The sequence below is a fragment of the Sturnira hondurensis genome, unplaced genomic scaffold (genome assembly GCF_014824575.4).
Source record: "Sturnira hondurensis isolate 20B ecotype Veracruz unplaced genomic scaffold, ASM1482457v3 Scaffold0016284, whole genome shotgun sequence".
NCBI lineage: Eukaryota > Metazoa > Chordata > Mammalia > Chiroptera > Phyllostomidae > Sturnira > Sturnira hondurensis.
Window position 1 is genome coordinate 4,919,899 of NW_028088915.1, and position 23,074 is coordinate 4,942,972.

Consider the following 23,074-nt stretch of genomic DNA (forward strand, 5'->3'; position numbering starts at 1 on the left):
ACCTTTCTGTGTGGGAGAAAGCTCTCCTCCATCTCCTGCCTTGATGCCGGTCAGTTCAGTTCCTCCCCACATGCCACTGGTGCCTTTCAAACTGCTACCCCTGTGCTAGAGCTCAGAGAGAGTGAGTTGAGTAAGCCTGTGTGTGGTTCTTTAAAGGAAACTGCCTGGGACTCCAGAAGTTTCTTTCACTGACTCAGTCCCTGCTGGTTTTCATAGCCAGAAATTATGGGGACTTATCTTCCTAAGATTGGAACTCTGGGCTGGAGGTACCAGGTGTGGTGCTGGGGCTTCTCATTCACAAGATATCCCTCCCAAATTTTTATCCACCTAACACGGATGTGGTACCAGCCCATTCCACGTCTCTACCCCTCCTACCAGTCTCGGTGGAAGTGGTTTCTTTAATTCCATAGTTGTCAGACTTCCATTCAACTTGTTTCTGATGGTTCTGAGTGACAGCTGTTCTATATTTTACTTGTAATTTTTATGTGTTTGTGGGAAGAGGTGAGCTGTGTTTGCCTATGCTGCCATCTTGACCGGAGGAGCATCCTTCCAATTATTCCTCATAAAGCTGTTAAAATAAGACATACATGAAATTTAGGCAAATTTTTCCAGTTTTTAATCTACATTGTGAAATTGCCCCACAGAAAGGACAGTTTATTACAGCAACTTCACACTTCAGTTATTTAAACAGTGATTTTCCATGAGTAAAGTTCAATGATAAGCTAAGACTTTTAAATTAGTCCAGAGAGGCTTGTTCATTTGTATAATTCTTGAAAGTGAGGATCTTGTCATCTTTCCATGGTCTCCCCCTTCATGTGGGAAAGCACAGCAAATCATCAAGAAAACCAAAAGGAAATTCAAGTTCAGTTCAGCTTTGCTTCCAGGGTTTCCTAGAGTTTTGAGTTGAATAATTGAGTAAGGCCAAACACGTTTACTTATTATAATGGAGACAATATTAAAGAGCTTATTTTCAAGGCCAGAATAAACTAAAATAATGCAGATGAACTTTTTGTTCTTGTCAATTCATCCATACTCCTCTAACAGATTTAAAGACACTCAGATTATGAGGCAGTGTGACATCATGGACTCAGCAGTCATCCAGGTCTGGGAGGGGTGAATGCAAATTCTGGCTTAGAAGCTTTCTGACTAAAGATCAAACTTTTTCAGGACAGATAGTCCTTTTTGTGAATTTAAGTTGATTTTCACTTCCTTATGTAACTAACTCCTTTGAGAATGATCTCACAATCATATTTCATGACCTCTCTTTTAGGTTGGAGTCCGGGTCCCCAGGCAAGTCCGGCTTTTGCAGAGGCTGGTATGTACATACGTGGTGCACCTTACATTTGTCCCCTCACTAGTCTGGGTATTTTGAACCAGGCACTGACTCTGCTTGCAGCTCCTCCAAAGTTTATAAAGCTGCCTGTAGAAGGATTCTAACATGAAACAGAGTCGCTTTTATAAGGCTTTCTTTAAGTAGATTTTTTTTTTCTGGAAAGAGACTTGATTATTTCAGTAGGACTATAAGGACAAAGTGTGAAGTTCTAAAGGCCTTCTTAAGAAAACCACACACCTAAATTCACCATTACTTTTTTTAGACATTCTTACATGAAAATAAAGGCTGTCTATGAAACAACTAAAGCAAATGAAGAATTCACATTCGTAAAGTAAAGTTTCACGTGGTACACATTGGGCAAGGCTCTCAATGCATGTTAGAGACTAATAGATGGGAGCTCAGGCATTTATTCAACAAATAATTTTTTGAATGCTTACAATCTGCCCCACACTGTTGTAGGCACGGGGTACACAGCAATGAACAAAGTAGACCAAAGATCCTGTCCATCACAGTGCTTGAATTAAAAGGGGTACAGTGATAAAATAAACAAATACATTGGAAGTGTATTAGTAATGGAGAAGATGACGAAGACCACAACAGAGGAAGATGGGGGAACTTACATACATTTGCATCTGTGAGATTTTTGTTATTACTTTCAAACAATGGAATCCTATAATGACAGCCTAATGCGTACTGAGTGCTTAACCATGTGCCAGGCATTGTTCTAAGTGCTTCGTGTGTCATAGCTCAGTCACCCTTGTCCCAATTCTTTGAGTCCTTTTACAGATGAGAAAAATGAGCTTCAGAGGGATTGAGTAACTTGCCTTAAACTACACAGTTGGTAGGAAGTGGAAGAGCCAGGATTGGAGTCCCAATAGTCTGGCTTGCGAGGCCATGCTCTTAACTAATACACCAAACTGCCTTCTCAATTATATCTGATTTTCTCTTTATTATTATTTTCACTCAACACTGCCTCACCTGGCCTAGCTCTATCCATTCTTTTACATGGGGAGAAATACTCCATGGTGTTGGCGCACCATAAGTTATTAAGCATTCTACAACTCATGACTTTACAATTTCTTCCTCTATGAACACTACTGCAAAAAGCTTTCTGTTTATTCTGTTATGTGGGTGATTTTAATATAATAGTTCAGATTTTTTTCATTAGGAGGGTTCCTGGATCACAGTATCTGTGCATTTTAAATTTCAATAGATGTTTTCAGATTACTTTTTGAATACTGTTACTCTTAATACTATCTGTGTTAACTTTATTTCTGTGAGCAGTAGAAATAATAGCTCTTTTTTGATTTGCCACTCTTTAGATATAAAGTGATTTTTCACTGTTCCTTTAATTTGCATTTTCCTAATTACTTATTAGTTTGGACTTTTTTCCTATACATTTCTTGGCCATGCAGAGTAGTTCTGTGAATTGGTTTTTTCAGGTCCTTCCCTCATTTTTCTCTTGTGTTTTTATTCCCTGGTTGTCAGTGTGTTGGGTAACTGTGTGTTATTGATACTCTGTCCTCTAAGTTCGAAGAATTTTCTGCTAAATATGTCACTAGTCTATTAACTTTGTTTATGGTTTATTGGGCATTTGAAGCTTTTAAGTTCATAAGTAATAAATAAGTTTTTCTTTTCTTTATAGCCTTTGAGTTTTCATTCTTGGTTACAAAATTTTCTTGGCCCCCATGACTTTTAATCTAGTTTCCCAGATTTTCTTAGAAATCTCTAGAAATTTTAGAAATCTTACATGTATTATAATTTTTTAACATGACCTTTGTTTGCCCATTCATCTGGTACCAGAATGATCCTTCCAGGAGTAAACCTAATGCTTCACTTTCTTTTATAAATGTCTTCCATGATTCTGCATCACCTAGAGCAGGGTGTCAAACTCATTTTCACCAGGGGCCGCATCAGCCTTGCAGTTGCCTTCGAAGGGCCAAATGGAATTTCAACTCCTAGGTGTTAAGGAGTAGTTACATTTATACAGTCCTAAAATTATTTCAGCCCTTTGAAGGCAACCACGAGGCTGATGTGGCCCCCGGTGAAAATGAGTTTGACACGCCTGACCTATAGGATTAACTCTAAGAACATTGAAGGCCCTGAGTAATCTGGTTCCTGCCTGGCTCTGTAGCTTGTCTACCCCAGGAGTCTCCTTTATTTTATACTCAGCTGTATCACACTAACTAGCGTGATATTCTATTCTCATTAATGGACAGAATGTGGGTGGTAACAGCTGGTATTCATGATCACTACCACCTCATGGGCCACAGGGATTTGCTTGATTTTGTTCTCAATTAGATACCCTTTTAGTGAAGCTCTCTGACATCACATACACAAAAAAATGTTTATAGTTTGAAAAGCAGGGTGTCTTTGTATCTGAGTCTCCATGGTGCTTAACATATATTGGTCTGGTTTTCCTAAAACGATTAGACTGTCATCATTTAACCTACCGATGGAAAGGGCCATGGCAGGCATCTCATTTGGAGTGTATTCTGAAATTTGTAGACCAGAGTTGTTTTAAGCAGATGTGCTGAGATTCATAGACATGGGGATGATTATAATAAAGGAAGGAGTTTGTACTTACAGATTTGTAGGAACAGGAGGCATAGCATACCACATAGGGCTACATTGGGGAACACCAGGGTCAGCCAGGAGGCAGAAGAAGCAGAGGAAGAACATGGGCCAGCACCTTTATTGGGTTTTTGCAGGAAGGAATTGGTAAGTAAGCTTAGGATTGGATAGATGAAATAGTTTTGGCTGGCTCTGATAGTGTTGGTCCCTGGTTATCTGGGAGTGATTTAGGGCAGATGAATGTTGGCTGGGAGTATAAGAGCTTAATAAAGAAGGTGGTTGGAAGTGTGGACTCTGGACTGATTGGTTGTATATCAAACATATACAGGGGAGTTGTTTACTCTATAAATTAGCTAGCCCTGAGATCAAGGCCCCCAGTGCCAGAGCATCAAGAATATAGAAAATAAGAAAGTATAGTCTATACAGCAGATAGCATGTTTCTGGGCATCATGAGCTCATAGAGGGTTGGTTATATGTGCGTCTGTTTCTCTACTCCCAACTCTAACCACCATGCTTTATTTATTTATTTTTAGAGAGAAGGGCAGGAAGGGAGAAGGAGAGGGAGAGAATATTGATGTGCAAAAGGTATACCCATTGGTTGCCTCTTGCATGCTGCCCCCAACTGGGGACCTGGCCTGCAAGCCAGGCATGTGCCCTGACTGGGAATTGAACCAGCAGCTTTTTGGTTTGCAGGCTGGTACTCAGTCCACTGAGCCACACCAGCCAGGAAACCATGGCTTATCTTTTCATAGGAGGTGTACAAAGTGGGTTTTTCTTCTGCATAAAGGTGATAATTGCATTTTACCTTTTCTCTCCTCTAAACATAATAAAGTGTTGCTAAGTAAGTAGTATTACTGCAGATAGGCAATCCTGAGCTTATGCAGAGGGGTATGTTACTTCTCCAAGGTGGTAAATACAGGTGCTTTGTCAAGGAGGTGCGTCATCTAGAGGTCTTCTGCTTCATGTGATAATAACATGGCTATGTTTTTTTCTCAGCCAACTGCCAACCATCACACTTCTGTATAAAGTAAAAGGGAGCTGAATTAGATGATTTCTGATGTTCTCTACCACCTTCAGAATTATTTCTCCTAATAATCACTGAATTATAAGACCAAAGTAAAACAATAAAATGTTAATCTTCAGGGAAGAGGCTTGACTTCCAGCAAATGCCGATGCAAACATTCCTCAGTTACATTTCCAGATGGTATTGTGGGTAATTCAGGACATCCTCTGGGCGACTTGATGTTAAGTGACTCACATGAGTCACACAGACACGTTTGTTCCCCTGAGAAGCTAATTAAGACACTCCCTGCCTCAAACTGCTTTTCCAACTGTTTAGCTTTTTTATGGAAAATAATGAAGAAATTATTATGTCATAGGAATACTTGATTTTTGCCCCCTATTTTCCAGTTGACATTCCCAAATGAAGTGATTTAAGTATAAAAATGGAAAGCATGTTAAATTTTTAAGAAGTGTGCTCTGGGAAAAACTGAGGCAACTGTTTTACAGCTTTCCGTTTATGCCTTACTTTCATGAACCTTGGCCATTCCAAGTTCTGCACTTGGCTTTTGGGGTTGTCCATTTCCCGACAATTTGACATACCTGTCCAATATTCTTCTCATGATGGATCCTTCTTTCTAACTAAACTATTCTATTCTTTGTCCCAGGAATGTCATGTGGTTCATTCCTATTTCCATAAATGTTGTGTTTCTAGAATGTTCTTTTTGTTCTCTTTCACCACATACAAATTTTATGTCTGCTTTAAAACTCTTTCTTACTTTTACAGACCTTGCTGATTTCTCTTTCATCTGAAAACTGTGTATAGCACACATATATATATATATATATATATATATATATATCCCTATACCTTCCTATATTGTACTTTCTTCCCAAAGTGATCATAGTGAGTGCGTTGAGAGAAGGAACTGTATATAATATTTTCCCCAATCATTCATAGAAGTTAGTCTATCACAGTGTTTAATAAATACTACTTTATTACCATTTTCTTTTCTTGGGGTATTTATTTTTCTTTAATTGTTCAAGAATCAGAAAATTTTATCTAATTCCATAAATGTTTTTGAGTTTTACTTTATGCTGAGAGCTGTGGGTGAAAAAAAAGTCAGCATTGGTCTCTGTTCTCCACATTTATACATCCTAGCAGGGGCAGGGGTAAGAATGGGTAGCTTGAGGGGAGTGGGGGACAGATTTGCACACAATTAGTTTCAATAGATTGCACACAGAGAGTGCAGTAACCGGGAGGCAGGGCCTATGACTTGAGAGCCACAGCAGATGCTCCCATGGGAACACAGTTATAGAAGGAGCCATAAAACTAAAATAGTTTTGTGAAACTCTCCTCAGCCTGTCTCAAATCCTGTTGAATCTATAAATTATGTCTCCTCTTCTTGATGTAATATTGTGGGAAAATCTACTATATCCATAACCTTAATTTAAGATAAAAGAAGGTACAATGGTATATATAAGTAAACCTAGCCTTTTATCAGGTGTCTCTGATTTTCACATTTTAAGTTCAATAAAATTATAATTAATAATTATTTCATAAATGACAACAAATCAACATGACATCAAAAAGAGTCACCAATGTACCAAGTGAAGAAGATGTTCAATCATTTTAAAAATAGTACTGGGCAAGGACTACCTACTGAAGGCTAAATTATTTGGACTGCTATGCATCTCAAGCTGTACACTCTTACCTAAGGTGTGAACTAATAGTATTCTACTTTTATGTAAAAGAGATAAGCGATAGGTTGATAAGAATTTGGGGGGCATTTGAGCTGGGAGTTTCTTGGCCGCAGAACAGGTAACTCTCAGTGGCTTGGAGGCCCGGGCAGAGGAGGGCAGCAGCGTAGCACTTGGTGCACCCCATGTCTTAGCAGCCATGGGGGCTCCCCAGTGTCACCCTGGATCCCTCAGTTCTGCCTGCCTTTGTTAGCACAGTGACTGATCGATCAGCTGACCCATGAACAGATTGCTGAATCCAAGGAAACTTTCTCCCTAGTAGAAAAAGATGGTGATGGCGTCATCACAACACGGGAACTTGGCACAGTCACAAAGTCACTGTGACTCAACAGAACTCAACAGAAGCTGAATTGATCAGAGAAGTGGATGCTGACAGTAATGGCACCATTGACTCCTCAGAATTTTTGGCTATGACTGCTAGAAAAACAAGATACAGATAGTGAAGGAGAAAGCCACAAGGCATTCAGAGTCTTTGACAAGATGGCTACATCAGGGTTGCAGAACTTCGTCATGTCAAGACAAACAGGAGAAAAACTAACAGATGAAGAAGTAGATGAAAGTGGGAGAGGCGCAGGTACTGATGGAGATGGACAAGTCAACTATGACGAATTCATACAGATGATCATGGCAAAATGAAGACCTACTTTCAACTTTTCCCCCTATAGAAGAATCAAATAGAACCTTACAAAAATAGTAATAATAATTTACTCATTCTCTTTCTATATAGCAAAGCTGAATATCAAGATTACATTCTGTCAACCCCCCAAAATCTACATGTGTTGGTTGGTGGTCCTTTCCCCTATAGACCAAGCTATACATTAGTTTTACAGTATAAATGCTTGTATTATCTTAATGATAGGGAAGCTCTTAGTGGACTCCTTGCAGAAGATCCTTTTGCTAATGATTAATACATTGCTTGGCCTGGCCTGTTTTTCATGTATACAGCTTGACCATTGAGCACAGTCAGGGATTTGTATTAAAAATGAAAAATGAAAAAAGAATTAAAAACTTATTCAAATAGGTTTTAGCTTAGTATGTTAGTATAAATGGTCATAGCTGGTTTACTGAAAGCAAACACATTTAAAATTGGTTTCCTTCAGGGTGTGTGTAGAAAAGTGGGTGATGGATAAACCGTCTAGACATAGCCCTAGCAGGATGGTCCTCTTGTACTTCCATGAGCCCTGACTCTTGGTGACGGTGACACATCCTGGTGGCATACCCACGTGTGTTGGTTTGGCATCGTCTGCACTGTACTAGAGCAAAATGGGTGTCAGGCCGTCACCATGTTACCAAGGAAGTGTCTTTGTACTCTTTCTTTGTAATACCTTCTGAACCATGGCTTAGAGCCAGCAGGGTAGGCTGTGGGTATGGACTTTAGTACCACCATCAACACTGCTGTTCAAGAAATTACAATTTACATCTATTCCAAGTAGTAAATGCTAGTCTTTTTAATGGTCTTTCCAATAAAAAGACCATTAACTTTAAAAAATGACTCTTGGAAAATGTCAGAATATGACCACAGTGCAGAATGGGTTCAGCTTAACACTTTATGTCTTGAATGTTGACAATTGAATGGATGATAACTGAGGTTCACAGGTAGGTTTTGAATCAGCATCAAAGACTGAGCTGTATTTGGCATGCTTTCAGAGTTCTATATTTTATTGGCCACCTAACAATGATCACTGTGCAAAGCCTCGAATGGCCAGGCTCCTTAGTGAACCCTTCATAACTAAGGCAGGATTGGAAGTCAGAGACTCCAGCCTCCTAAGCTGGGTCTGTTACCTCCTAGCTTTGGCCTACTTTGGTAGACTGAGGGGATTGGATTTAAGAATCTTATTCTTTTTTTTCTTCCACCTTTTAAAAAAATTTTTAAATTGTTGTTCAAGTATAGTTTACTGTCTTTAACTCCCATCCCAGCCCACCCACTCAGCCCTCCCCACCCCCCTCCCATTTTCACTGCCCTCCCCCAGTTTTTGTCCATGTGCCTTTTATACTTATTCCTGTAAATCCTTCCCCTTTTCCCCTGTAATTTTCTCCCCTCTCCCCTCTGGACACTGTCAGCCTGTTCTGTATTCCACTGTCCTTGGTTATATTTTGCTTGTTTGTTTGTTTTGTTGTTTGGGTTTCTGTTAAAAGTGAGATCATATGGTATTTGTCTTTTACACCTGGCTTATTTCACTCAGCATAATGCTTTCCAGTTCCATCCATGATGTTGCAAAGGGTAGGAGCTCCTTCTTTCTTTCTGCCGTATAGAATTCCATTGTGTAAATGTACCATAGTTTTTTGATCCGTTCATTTACTGCTGGGCACCTAGGTTGCTTCTAGCACTTGGCTATTGTAAATTGTGCTGCTATGAACATTGGGGTGCATAGGTTCTTTTGGATTGGTGTTTCAGGGTCAGAGTGGCCATCATAAACAAAGCAACAAACAAGTGTTGGAGAGGTTGTGGAGAAAAGGGAACTCTAGTGCACTGTTGGTGGGATTGCAGACTGGTACAACCACTATGGAAAATAGTAACGAATTTTCTCAGAACACTAAAAATGGATCTGCCTTTTGACCTGGCAATTCCACTGCTAGGATTATACCCTAAGAATCTTATTCTTTATATTTTGTGTTTATATTGTAACTTCCTTTGGCAGGATTTCAAGGGTTTTTCCAATATGCATAAATCTACTTCAGAAAACAAAACAAATAAAACATGTAGTGATCAGAAATGTCATAAAGTTAAGAATAACTGACACAATGACTAGATCTCATTCAAACACTAGTCATACTACAGTAGGGTTGCAAACACTATAATGTCTTAAGAGATGAGGCAGGTGTTCCAGTTTTATTGCTGCATAAAAATCTTCCCCAAACTCAGTGTCCTTTAAGCCACAACCATTGTTGCAGCATTTGTGGGGCAGTGTTTGGGCAGGGCTCAGCTCAGTGAGTCTTCTGGCCATAGGATGCTGGTGGAGGTCACTCGGTGCTGTTTAGGGGCAAACAGGCTGATCTGGCCTATCCACTACAGCTTTGCACATGTGCTGGGCTCCTGGGCAGGAATGGCTGCAGCTGGGCTCCACTGCCACAGTGACTGCATTGCCTACGTACAGCCTCTCCAGCACGACAGTCTCAGTCTAACACGGTAACTCAGAGACTCCAGAGAACATGTTCTGAGAGACCTGGACGGATGTGGTAAGGTTCCTGTGACCAGGCCTCAGAGTCCTGGGATATCACTTCCGGTGGGTTCTACCGGTGAAGCAAAGTTACTAAGGCCCAGATTCAAAGGGAAGCAAGCATATTAAACTCCTCAAAAGTTCTCAAAGCAGGAAAAGCAAAGAAATTGTGGCCATTTAAAAATTATTATTTTTTTAATTCTTCTGTTATTATAGTAAAATACCCATAACAAAAAATGTTCCTTAGCCCTTTAAAGTGTTCAGTTCAGTGGGATTCAGGGCATTCACACTGTTGTGCAACCATCATCACCATCCATCTCCATAACTCTTTTCACCTTACAAAACTCAAACTGTGTGCCCATCAAACCATAGCTTCCCACTCTCCCCTTCCCTCAGCATCTGGAAACCACCATTCTGCTTTCTGTCTAGTAAATTCGTATACTTGGAATCATACAGGTATTTGTCCTTTTGTGTCTGGTTTATTTCACTTGGCATAATGTTATCATGGTTCATTTGTGTTGTAGTACATGCCAGAATTTCCTTCCTTTTTTAAGGCTGTATAGCATCCTATTTATGCATATACCGCATTTTGTTTTTCCATTCATCCATCAATGGATGAATTGTGAAAAATACTGCTATAAATATAGGTGTGCAAATTGTGGCCATGTTTAATCCAGTAGAACAGAGGACATCAATGAGTAAAATAGGCTAGGAATAAGGAAAATTCCAGTAAAAACACAGTGAAAATGGACACCCACTTTCAGTCTCAGCGTTGAGACATTTGGGATGTGTAAGCCTGGGGAGCTGGGGGCGTGGGCTGTGGGTCTGATCTACGCAGACCCACATTAGGGTCAGCAGCCACATTAGGGTTAGCAGCTTCTGGGCATGTGGGGATACACAGCCAGAGTGGCCCCACTTTCTGTTTCAAGGAAAAGTGGGCATTATGGATTTTTATGTGACCTTTCTCAATTCTTAAATGTTGTCACCTAAACTCGAAAAACTTTTAAAGGTTGTCAACTCAAATAAAAAAATCTATGGACTGTATAATTTGAGATCTTTTCCTAAAACACATCGATCATAAAGATTTGCAATGATGGATATCAGGGCCTTGTCTATTTAAATAGTGTAGACCAGAGATCAACAGCCTTTTTTTTTAAAAAAAATATTTTATTTATTTATCTTTAGAGGGGAAGGGAAGGAGAGAGGGAGAGAAACATCAATGTATGGTTGCCTTTTGTGCGTCCACTGCTGGGAGTTGGCCTGCAGGGAACCGGCCTGCAACCCAGGCATGTGCCCTGACTGGGAATCGAACCGCGATCCTCTGGTTCGCAGGTCCGCGCTCAATCCACTGAGCTACACCAGCCAGGCAACAGCCTTTTTTTAAAGGAGCAGATACTACCCTTATCAGAGGCTTCTAGGGTAAGTTTAGTTAGCATAGGCTTTCCTCTTTCTGGGTTCTAATTCCTCAAATACTTTCTTAAACTCTGTATTGATTCTCATTTTACAGTAATGTGATCATAGTCCAAATGGAAAGCCCAGAATACAGCGTCTCTAAGTGGATATTGAAATTAATTTGAAAATGAGAACTTCTTTAAGCATGCTTTGATTTTTTATCAATTTGGTGAGCCTATAAATGTGATCTGAACATTTATAACAGAAAAATATTATATATTTCACATACTTCTAAACTTCCAATAATTTATTATGCTACTTAAGCCATGCATAATCTCTGTCAAATTGGAGATCTCAACTGTGTGCGTTTGTTACAGTTAGGTGAGAAGATGTGCTTGTATGTCATAAACTGTTCAGCCAGTTTTACAAGTGGAGGGAGTAAAAAGCAGGAACATCGGGGAAGACCAAAAAGGGAGTAAAGAATCACACGTCTAAGTCTCCCAAAGTAAAGATGATTTCTCATGGGAAAAAAGACCTACATCTATCCCAAATGACTGACTCATGCTTTCACACATCATTGAGAACACTGTGTGTTTTAATTTCAACAGAAAACCAAACCTCTGATGACGGAATTCTCCGTGAAGTCTACCATTATTTCTCGCTATGCCTTCACTACAGTTTCCTGCCGAATGATGAATAGAGCTTCTGAGGACCAAGACGCTGAGTTTCTAATGCAGATTCCAGCCACAGCTTTTATCACCAACTTCACTCTGTAGGTGACATTGGTCAGAGACCCCAGGATGAGGACATCTATGTAGGGTGGTCAGGGTGAACCTGAGAGGATATATAGCCCACAGCCCTGGCTGTGAGACTCTTTCTCAGTTGATGGCATATGGGTCAGAAGGCTGATCCTCCTTTCCCTCCCTCTGTCCTCTTTTCCTTCTCCCGCCCTCCCTCTCTTTTGTGTTCTTACTCCTTTCTGTGACCTGTTCTATTCCTCTGTCTTTCTCTCCTTCCCTCCAACAAGACCAGGCACTCTTCAAAGTGATTGTACACTTTTAGGAAAAAGACAATGTTGTTCTGCTCCAGAAATTTTATAATAATCAGTAAACAAATCAATAAGTGAGATAATTTCAGACAGTAGCAAAGGCTATAATGGTGGCAAACAGAACTGAGAGGGGCTTGTTGAGGTAGGGAAATCAAGGAGGTAGTTCAGAAAAGGCAATGTTTAAGTTGAGATCTGAATAATGAGACAGCATGAAACCTTTGCTTTGTTAGTTATATTTCTTCTTTTCCCAGTGGATGGTAAAGATATGCAAAAGAGGGGAGGTACTTCATTTGCATTTTAAGGCCTGGGCAAGATTCAAGTTTGTGACATGTCTTGGAAGCTTGAGCAGATTCCCTGATTTCTTCCTGAGGAATTATAGAGGGTCTATGGGCTGGTCTTACCTTCTGTACCTATTAAAAATTGCCCTAGTATGAAATGAATGATTCAAAGGTAGTGCCCTGGTTTGGAATGTAGGTTCTGCATATGCAAGAGGCAAATAAAAATATTTTTTTACCGTTGTCATGGTTGTGAGATCTATGTTTGTATTTGTCTGGGAGCTGCAAGCTGGTAACACAGCTGTCTGGTTTACAGGCTAATTGGAGACAAGGTGTATCAGGGAGAAATCACAGAGAGAGAAAAGAAAAATGGTGATAAGGTAGAAGAGAAAAGGAATAAAACTGCAGAAGATGATGGGTAAGTGCCCTTTTATTAAGTAATTAAAAATTCACTTTAGCAAAATGTGAAATTTTCTACCTCTTTGCCTAGCCACCTGGATCTCTTTTCTTCCTTTAAGTACTTATTTTCTTTTTACTTTTTTTACAATAATAATAATAATAATAATAATAATAATAATAATAAAACTTTGTTAACAGCACAGTAGAGAAGGAGTTATAGTAAAAAAAGGAACATTTTAGCACTCCTGCTCCCCAGTTCTCACTCTCTAGAAACATCCGCTTCTAATATTTTTGTAGCTTTTTTGGTTATCCCCCTAAATCTAAATATTTTATGATAGTATTTGTTTTTCCAAATTTCTTGATAAAAATCAGATAGTATCCATTGATTCTTTGCTGGGAAAACACAGGATTTAGCATAATTGCAATGCTCCCATTCTTCCTCTGCATTCCAGATTTTTACATAATTATTCCTTCTTCTTACATCAGTTTAAACAGTTGCACCATCTCAGACTGGCCCCGCGTTCTTTGATGACACTATTCCCTCTCTTGCGCTTTACCGTGCCTTTCAGTTTCCATTTCCAGCACCCATCTTTCCTTATCTAAACATTTACTTTTGATTCCCCAGATTTACTGACTTAAATTCTGACCTGTCCTGATATTTGTGTTTTTTGTTTTGTCTATAAACTGAAACTAAACACTGAAAATCAAGAAACAGCATTTACTTTTTAACAGTACATGAATAACTAACCACAGAGCCATCTAGTATACTAAGAGAATCTAATATACCAAGATTCTCTTTCCCTCTTTACCAGCCTCATTTGGAGGAAAATGGTCTTAGTATTTAGATAAAATGTGAAATGCGGTAAACATGTAAACCTGCTTTTTGTTCATTGGTAAAAGAATATAGTTTTGAGGAAGTTTGTTCTCTGAAATTGTAGACTGTCAGACACTCTGCTGTTGGAAATCTTGTTAGAGAGAATGGAACACGTGAGTTTTGGGTTCGCTTTGATCATGAAAAGCAACCGAGGTCCACAGCTTCAGTTGAGGGGGTGTCTGCCACAGAAGTCCATATTGATCTTAATTTTGTAGTTCCTAAGGACAAGGAACCTTGAATTTGCTTCTCGGTTCAGGCTGATGATATGAAATGCTTTACACACGGCCCTGCTCTTCCTTGAGCTTCCAAAGACCGCTTCATTGACTTCACCTACGCCCACCCTTCCCCCAGTCCTGTAATAACCCGTGTGCTCCTTGGTTTGGCCAGATGCTCCATGATGCTTCTGGTATATGATCTCCCTTGCCACAGCGGGTTATTCAAGCCTGACTTTGTTGGTCTATAAGTGGTCTTTATCAGGAAGGCTTTATCAGGATTATCTTTTCTTACAATTCATAAGTTGTTCAGAATCATGGCACAGTTTTGTTTAGTCAGATGACAACACTGTTTTCTCCTGGAGTTTCCAATTGATTTTCCTGAGATAAAACTTAATATTTTCACAGTTAACATCTAGTAAGACACATAACTCATTTGAAATGGTCACTAAGTGAACAGCCATGACAGTGACATCCATGTCATTATCAGCAGCAACTGGAAGGCATCACCAATTGAAAGACATATCCTGATTTCTGAGCTGTTTTTTTTAAAAGATTTTATTTATTCATTTCCAGAGAGAGGGGAAGGGAGGGAGAAAGAGAAGGAGAGAAACACAATGTGTGGTTGCCTCTTGAATCCCCCCTACTTGGGACTGGCCCACAATCCAGGCATGTGCCCTGACTGGGAATTGAACTGGTGACCCTTTGGTTCTCAGGCTGGCCCTCAATTCACTGAGCCACACCAGCCAAGGCTTATTTCTAAACTGTTAAATATGACTGAATAGGTGTCACAGATGACTGTCATTGCTTTGTAGCCTTAACATATGATGTTTATCTTGGGATAACTTTTCATTTTTCTCTGGATTTGTTTAATTACTTCTTGTATTCCATATCTTCCTAATTCTTGATTTTCACCCTCACTTTGCTGGAGTATATTCTGAAGTAACTTCCTTAAAATGAGTGTGTGAGAGGCAAACTTTCTGAGACCTCGCTTAAAGTGTTGACTGTGTATAGAATTTAAGATTCAGAATAATTTAGCATCCAAACTTCAAAGACATTGCTCCAGTGCCTCAAAACATCCAGCATTACTAATGATGCATTTAATGTGGCCTAATACTATTTCTTTTATTTCTTTTCTCTGCCTGATATTCTGAAATTTAAAATGATGGGTTTAAGTGTCAGTCATTTTTTTATTGATTCTGCTTGGCTCTCGATAAAACGTTTTCATTTTAACACTTCTGTCTTTTTTTAGCTCTGGGAAAGAGGAGTATAGGAAGCCTGTCATCTTAATCATGTATTCATTTACACATATACTTGGAGTTCTCCCTCTGCGTGGTGCCCCTTCTCACTCTCATCTTGTGGTGTCTTGCTGAACCACAGCCTGGAGTCTCTCTGCGATTCTGCAGGTTGTTTCTCTGCTTTGCTGCAGACCCTTCCCATGTAGTCTGAGCTATAGAGTTCTTGGTCTACTGAATTTCCCAAGTCCTCCAGAAATGTTTTCCAGTGTCCTACCTGCTGGTGGTTGCCCAGACCACTCTTATGCCTCTTGTTTAATCCTTTACTCTCCCTGTTATGGTCAGTCTGCCACCTTGAATCAGAGACCTCTCACTCCAAGTACTGATAATATTTAAAATTATTTGTATTTTTATATGCTTTGCAATCATTTACCTTTCTACCCTTCCCTTAAACACATCCATCAAGCTTTACCAAGGTGTAAAAACCTCATATATTTTGAAGTTACATAAAATGTCTGGTTTATTTGGCCATCCCCACCAAGAAGCAAATGCAATTTGCATGTTGACCCAATGCTCTCTTTTCCAGCAATTCACCTGTTTCAGCGTCTGCTTTCCCCTTTGTCCCCTTGGGTATGACTCAGGGAGAGGTAGGAGAGTTCAGTAGTGTTTGGATTCTCTATTCCTTAGTACCCTCTGAACCTTTGCAACCTTCCTCTAGTGTAGGTCTTTACTTCTCCCAATGCTAACTTTTACTTTTAATTTCTAAGAACTGTTACGGAGAGTTCGGCTGTGCCCCAAGGAGACTTGAGGGAGCCTGGCTTTCTCCGACTCCTTGCTCCCATTTTTTTTTCCTCGCAGGGAGAAGGGGACTGAAACATTCAGAGCCTCCATAGTTATTCCCAGCAAGGACAAAGCTGTCTTCCTCCTGAGCTACGAAGAGCTCTTGCAGAGGCGGCTTGGGAAGTATGAGCACGTCATCAGCGTACGACCCCAGCAGCTGGTGGGGAGGCTGACAGTGGAAGTGAACATTCTGGAGAGTTCGGGCATCACGTCGCTGGAGGTTCTTCCTCTGCACAACAGTAGGCAGAAGGGCAGCGGGAGGGCGGAAGGTGAGTGGTGCTTGCTGGGTACAAGGAGGTATTCTTGGGCAACTCAGAGCAGGCTGTTGGCTTTAGAGCAATTTATAAAACAAATGGCACTTCTTTGACAAAAACTCTGTGTTTTTCGGGAATCTGAATGATTGCAGCAAAACAAAGACAGTGCTCTGTACAATTTTTTTAAGTCAGTCTGTATCAAGAAATTTTAAAATGTTTAAATTATTTGACAGAGGAATTTCACTTTTGGAAACCTAACCAAGTGAGGCACCTAAAATATTGAAGATGGTATATGCATGAACCCATTTGATAATACTTGTGGTAGCAAGAACATTCCATCATTCTAAATATTCAACTATACAGACGTGATTAGTAGAACATCGTTACAAATATGATTCAGATATTACAGGGGGAAAGACACAATTGTGCATACACCATAATGTTAAATATGATGCCTTTGTTCACTACGAATTTGACAAAAGGCTAGAAAGTTCAATAAAATAATCATTTTATACTAGGAGTGAGGGATTATGGGGTCGTAAGAAGCATAGAAATATGTTTTAAAGCTAATAGTTTATACTAAATATTCACTTGTGTTGGGCCTTATCCTATAGTGCCAGTAAGGCTTGGACAGAGGGGACTACAAATTGCACCAGAATCAGAATGACAAGACTTCAGATCACTGTGACACCGAGGCCAGAGAAATGCTGAGCGATAAGTGAATATGCAGAATCTTAATTCAACCCCTGTGATTGCAAGGAAAGTGGCCCGAGAAGTCTTCTTGTGTGAGAATATTTAGGAACGAGATTGGAAGAGGGGTCAGGACAAAGAACTTGACCAGGGCAGGAAGAGAATGTTATGATTTTACATAATACAAAAATAATCCAGAAACAACTTCTTTGCGTGAGAAGTGGTTACCCTCACATTCTGGAGTGTGTCCTGGTCTGTGAGGGACTCAGGCCCTCTGTTATGTATTAATTACAAACACAGAGTTTGACCCTCTCAATCTGGACTTAATTGAAATTTTAACATACTGTCAAGGTATCTGACATTCAGAAATGTCATGAGATGCAATGCACCATTCTTGTGTCATAGAAGTGGTCGTGTATATGGTTAATGGATTCTAGTTACTGATATGAAGTATAACCTTGAAAAAATCACCTGGGCCCTGCGAAACTCAGTTTGCACATCTGCACATCAGGGCTGATAGCTACCTCATAGCGTCATTGGGAAGCGTTGGTGTGTGAAGGGCCTCGCCCAGAGGAAGAGCTTAGTAATTGTTAAGTGTTGTTATTATTATTATCATCTTATTTTTTCTTTGCAAATCAATACTCTTATTAGATTATAACTGTAATTTTAAAGGCAGATCTTTGTCTGATTAACCTTTATTTCCTTAAAATGCCTTTTAGAGAGTAGATAGCCAAGTAAGTAACTGCAAATTAGAGGGGAAAAAAAAAAAAAAAAAAAAAAAAAAAAAAAATATATATATATATATATATATATATATACAGGGTTCAGCACAAACAATGCTCCCTTTTTATGACCTGGTAATCTATACCAAATCTTCTATTACAAAATCATAAGCACATAATTCTCTAAAATGTCATACTCAAGCACACTATATGACATTTTAGGTGAAATGTTCACAGTGTTGTCCATCTCGTGAGATATTCACGTACCCCACCAACCACACTCAATGGTGTGACTTCTGCNATATATATATATATATATATATATATATACAGGGTTCAGCACAAACAATGCTCCCTTTTTATGACCTGGTAATCTATACCAAATCTTCTATTACAAAATCATAAGCACATAATTCTCTAAAATGTCATACTCAAGCACACTATATGACATTTTAGGTGAAATGTTCACAGTGTTGTCCATCTCATGTGAGATATTCACGTACCCCACCAACCACACTCAATGGTGTGACTTCTGCCAGACCCTGTATATATATATATATACACCAAAACTAATAGCAAAGAGTGTCGTTCAGTTGCATTCCTCATCATAATTTATAGGGGTATTTTCTTATGTACCACTGTGTGAAGGAGATCTTTCTGTGGGGAGACTCTTTGAGAGTTTGTAGGATCTCAGAGAGGGCAGGGCAGCTGTGCGTGTGTCGGTGGTGAATGCCCAGGGCTCACGAGATGTGTGCAGGCCCCCATGGGAGAATCTGAGGGTCATGCTGCAGTAATGAGAGGTGTGTGTGTTGTGCCTTACTTTCAGAATGACTGTAACTCCTCAGAGATGTGTGCAAGTTGTGGTGTGTGTGTTATGCTTGGAGGGGGTATGAATCCAATTGTTGACCTAAAAATTTGCTTACTGTTTATATTCAGGGCCTGAGAGAATGTCAGAGGAATTTTTTCCAGACCATTGATCTCTTGGGAATCTGTTTATTTTTAAGAAAACTGTTTTCTTAGCTCTTGGTAGCAGAGCAGATATTTTCCCTCCAGAGTGTGGAGGTTTCACAAGCATTTGCCCAGGCCAGGTGCAGAGCACAGATTGCTTTTTTGCTCCTCATTCCCATCTTCCAGGGTTCAGCTGTTATTGTTCCTGCAAAATGGAAGCCTCAGCAGGAGCGGCACACATGTTGTGATTTTGTCTGGACACTTGCGTGTTTCTAAAAGAAATCTGGGGTAGAGATCAAACTAGGCTTGGCTTTGCACCAACGGGAGCTGTAATTGCGTGAATGTGGACCCAGCCAGTACATTCCTCTGGTAGAGCTGGCTAAGTTCAGAATTCAGAATTCTGGAGTTTCTCTAGGCAAATCTCAGACCACTGGACCCATTTTCATCTTTTAAGGAAGCAAGTAATCCTAGATAAGGATTACTATGTGTGAGATACTAAACTTGGCACTTTGCATGAATCATTATCTCATTCAATCTTTATAACAACCCTCTTAGGTAGTGTTTTGTAAAATACTGAGGGTGTGAGTTCAAAGTCCCAGTCTCTCATTTGTTATTTCAACACACACACACACACACACACACACACACACACACACAAGCCTAAAATCAGTATCACCTATCTTTGCCCCGGTTTACTTTCCTGCTTTATCAGGATTGGGCCCATGGCTATTGAATCGTAAATTAACAGGCTCCTTCTGAATCTATGAGCTGATTCTCTGAGATGTAATTTGGAAGCCAAACTGTTATGCTTTCTGGATTAGTAAAATGTCAGCTCATGTACTCAGAACTCGTGTAACTCGTGGTTTAGAATCTAAAAGATGACAAGCTAGTATACAGTGAAAGGCAAGACTCCCTCTCCTGCCCCCAGCACCTCCAGTTTCCCTCCGCTAAATATTTTAGTAATTTATGGGCTCAATGAAAAGAGTATCTGAAAGTCAGACTTCCTAGGACGTCCTTGGGATGTGTTATCATGTGAAGGCATACACCAAGATAGATAGTCCACCGGTGTGATTGGTTCAAGGCAGCTTATTTCACTCTCCGTGTTAAAATCTCAAACTTCCTATTGTCCCATGAGCCCAAAATTTCTGCCCCTTTCATGATTACAAATATTTTTTGACATAAAATTTTCATTTGTAATGAGATACCTAATGGATAAAAGTAAAATAAAATGAGACAAAGTAAGAAATAAGGTACCTTGCCAGTTTTATTTATTCCCTTTTGCTTTACATCGGTGACTCTTGAGCCTGGCTACACCTTTATAGACACCTGTAGAGATTTAAAAAAATGAAATATAGGTGACTGAATTCTACATTAAATACTTGAATTAGAATTTGTCGAGGTAGGCCTAGGTAGCTGTACATGTTGAGATGCGATATTCTATGAATTTGTATGAGAAACTAAGAATTTATATAAAGAAGCTATAATGAATGCTTTTAATATGTTCATTTATTTGTAAAACTAAAGAATAATTCTAAATTTTTTCTACTTTTCATAGTTTATTAGAGCACGGCCTTTTTGGGATTCAGTGTATGTAGCTTAAAATATACTCATTTTAGGTGTCTAGTTCATTGATTTTTAGTGCATTTGTAGAGTTGTGCAACCATCATCTCAATGCAATCTTAAAAGATTTCTATCACCCTACGAAAATCCTTGTGTATCGTCCCAGTCACTCCTTGTTCCCACCCCAGCCCCAGGCAACTACTAACCCACTTTCTGACTCTAAAGATTGCAGATAGCTCTATTTTTAAAAGCTCCCCCTGGTATGCTGATGCTCAGTAAATGTTGAGAACCTTCACTTTGAACTTCCCAGAAGAACTTAGGGACATTAACTATGTCAGGATCTTGATCTATAGAAGCAGCTTTTAAATTAAAAAAGATGATTTCTTTAACTTCACAGGACTGCAGAATAACTTTTTTTAATTACTTTTTAAAGGATTTTAGTTTTAGACAGACAGGAAGGGAGGGAGAAAGAGAGTGAGAGAAACATTAATGTGTGGTTGCCTCTTGAATGCCCCTCACTGAGGAATCCGGCCTGCAACCCTGACATGTGCCCCGACTGGGAATCGAACCCACAACCCTTTGCTTCTCAGGCCCACACTCAATCCACTGTGCTACACCAGCCGGGACAGAATAACTTTTGATCCCTATTAAAATGTATATTGTTCTTCTTTTTACCAACATGTTTTTACTGTTGGATGCAGGCCAACACAGAATTACTCACACAGTTGGTGGGAAGTAGCTTCCTCCCATATCCAACTTCTGCTCATCAACATAGAAAGTTGAGATGGAAAAGTACCAACAGGCCTTCTCTATGGGGCTAATGCATATTTGTAATAAAGTCTCAAGCTCATTAAACTGGGTATCCCATCTTCTCTTGGAAAAGACAAACATGATTGTTCAACACATTTTGGTGTCAAAAGAAGTTCTCTACTTTCCTCAGTTCCCACCACGGCTTCCTGGACCCGTGGGAACTGTTCTTCTACTTTTCCCACTCTTCTGCCCACCACTGTGAGAGAAGGTGCTCTTACCTCTTCGAAGCCCAGCTTAGTGTTTGCCTACATCTTGGCTTTGTCACACAGCCTGACTTCTTGTTTCTAAGTGTTCTTTGGCATTAGTTCCCTTTTGTTCCCGGAGACTACCCTGGGCTGCTGACTTCATTTCCGGGCCTCCCAGCTGGAGTTCCCAAGACATCTTAACTCCTCGGTCTCTGTCAAAACTGAGGGGCCCATGTGATATTACCCTAATTTGACATTAAAAGGAAATTTTAGTTTCAGGAATGAGTGGACTTTCATAAATGTCTTGATGTTTTTTCAGTGTCTGGTCCATCATGAAGGGGTGCTCCACACTCAAGAATGCAAAAGAAAGATGAAGCATATCATCTGGCCGTTAAAAAAATATTCTAAAAAGACAACCTACAGAATAGGAGAAAATATTTGCAAATCATATATCTGGCTAAAGGTTTAGAGTCTAGAATATATATAAAATTCTTACAGCTCAAACACAAGAAATATAAACAACACAAGTAAAATATGGGCAAAGAACTTGGATAGATATTTCTCCAAATTAAATATGCAAATGGACAATAAGCATATGAAAAGATATTCAAGACCATTAGTCCTTAGTGAAGTGCGAGTAAACCACAATGAAATATCACTTCAAACTCATTAGGGTGGCTATAATAATAAAAAAAGAAACAAGTGGAAATTTTTTTGAAAAAATGTGGAGAAACCGAGACTTGTGTACATTGCTGGAGGGAATGCAAAATGGTGTAGCAACTGTGGAAACCAGTTCGGTGGGTCCTCAAAAGGTTAAACATAGAGTGACCATACAACCAAGCAATTTTTCTTAGCATATGCACAAAAGAATTGAAAACAAGCAACCTGTGTGCCCATTAGTAGATAAGTGAATAAAAAAGCTGTGGTACATTTACACAAGGGAATACTACTCAGCTGTAAAAAAGAAGGAAATGTTATATTTTGCAAGAGCATGGATGGACCTGGAGAACATTATGCTAAGTGAAATGAGCCAGTCAGAGAAAGATAAATACCATATGATTTCACTTGTATATGAAATCTAATGAACAAAATAAACTAACAAACAAAATAGAAACATACTCATAGAGGGGAGGATATGGGGGGGGGTAGGTGGATAAGGTGAAGAGATCAAGCAAAAAAAAAAAACCCTCATAGACACGGACAAAAGTATGGTGATTACCAGAGGGAAAGGGGAGGGGGGGAGACAGGAAAGGGTACAGGGGGGACAAGTGGTGATGGAAAGAGTCTTGCGATGGTGAACACAATATACAGATGATTATTATAGAATTGTCACCCCAATAAATTTAATCTTAAAGAACTAAAACTGTTACAATTTTCTGAGCTATTGTAATAATCGGTGAATTTTAGCTTAGAGATCCAAGTGATAAAAGATGGGACATGTGGTGGCTTTGTAATTGGATACCTGGACATCTGCTGTTGTACTGCTTCAGGGTGCCTACTGTGCTGCTCCGTGAATGCATTCATTTGCATTTCACAGTCGTGACCTTGTAGTTTCTGATGTTTGCTCTGAATGCCTGTTTGCTGCTCTGTAACGCATTGTACAGTAACTGTTTATCAGTCTCCTGTAACTTATGGAATAATCTGTAACAGAATTGACCTTGCTTTCAAAGCACTTTGCACCTAAGACAATAAAAGCATCAAAAGATTAAAAAAAGGAGGAAACAGGTATTCAAGTACTTGTACGTAAGTGTTCATAGCGGCTCTATTTATAATAGCCAAAAGGTGCAAGCATTCCACATGTCCAT

At 39.5% G+C, this 23,074-nt stretch overlaps 1 protein-coding gene and 1 pseudogene across 1 annotated transcript in view; both read left to right on the forward strand.

The window, feature by feature from the left end:
• Positions 1–23,074, forward strand: part of ITIH5 (inter-alpha-trypsin inhibitor heavy chain 5) — an 88,160-nt gene that overhangs the window by 11,508 nt on the left and 53,578 nt on the right. The window contains exons 2-5 of the mRNA XM_037065970.1: positions 1,271–1,315; positions 11,826–11,989; positions 12,857–12,958; positions 16,119–16,369. Coding sequence (XP_036921865.1) covers positions 1,271–1,315; positions 11,826–11,989; positions 12,857–12,958; positions 16,119–16,369 — 562 coding nt within the window. The remainder of the gene's footprint in view (positions 1–1,270; positions 1,316–11,825; positions 11,990–12,856; positions 12,959–16,118; positions 16,370–23,074) is intronic.
• Positions 6,086–7,303, forward strand: LOC119000769 (calmodulin-1-like; annotated as a pseudogene).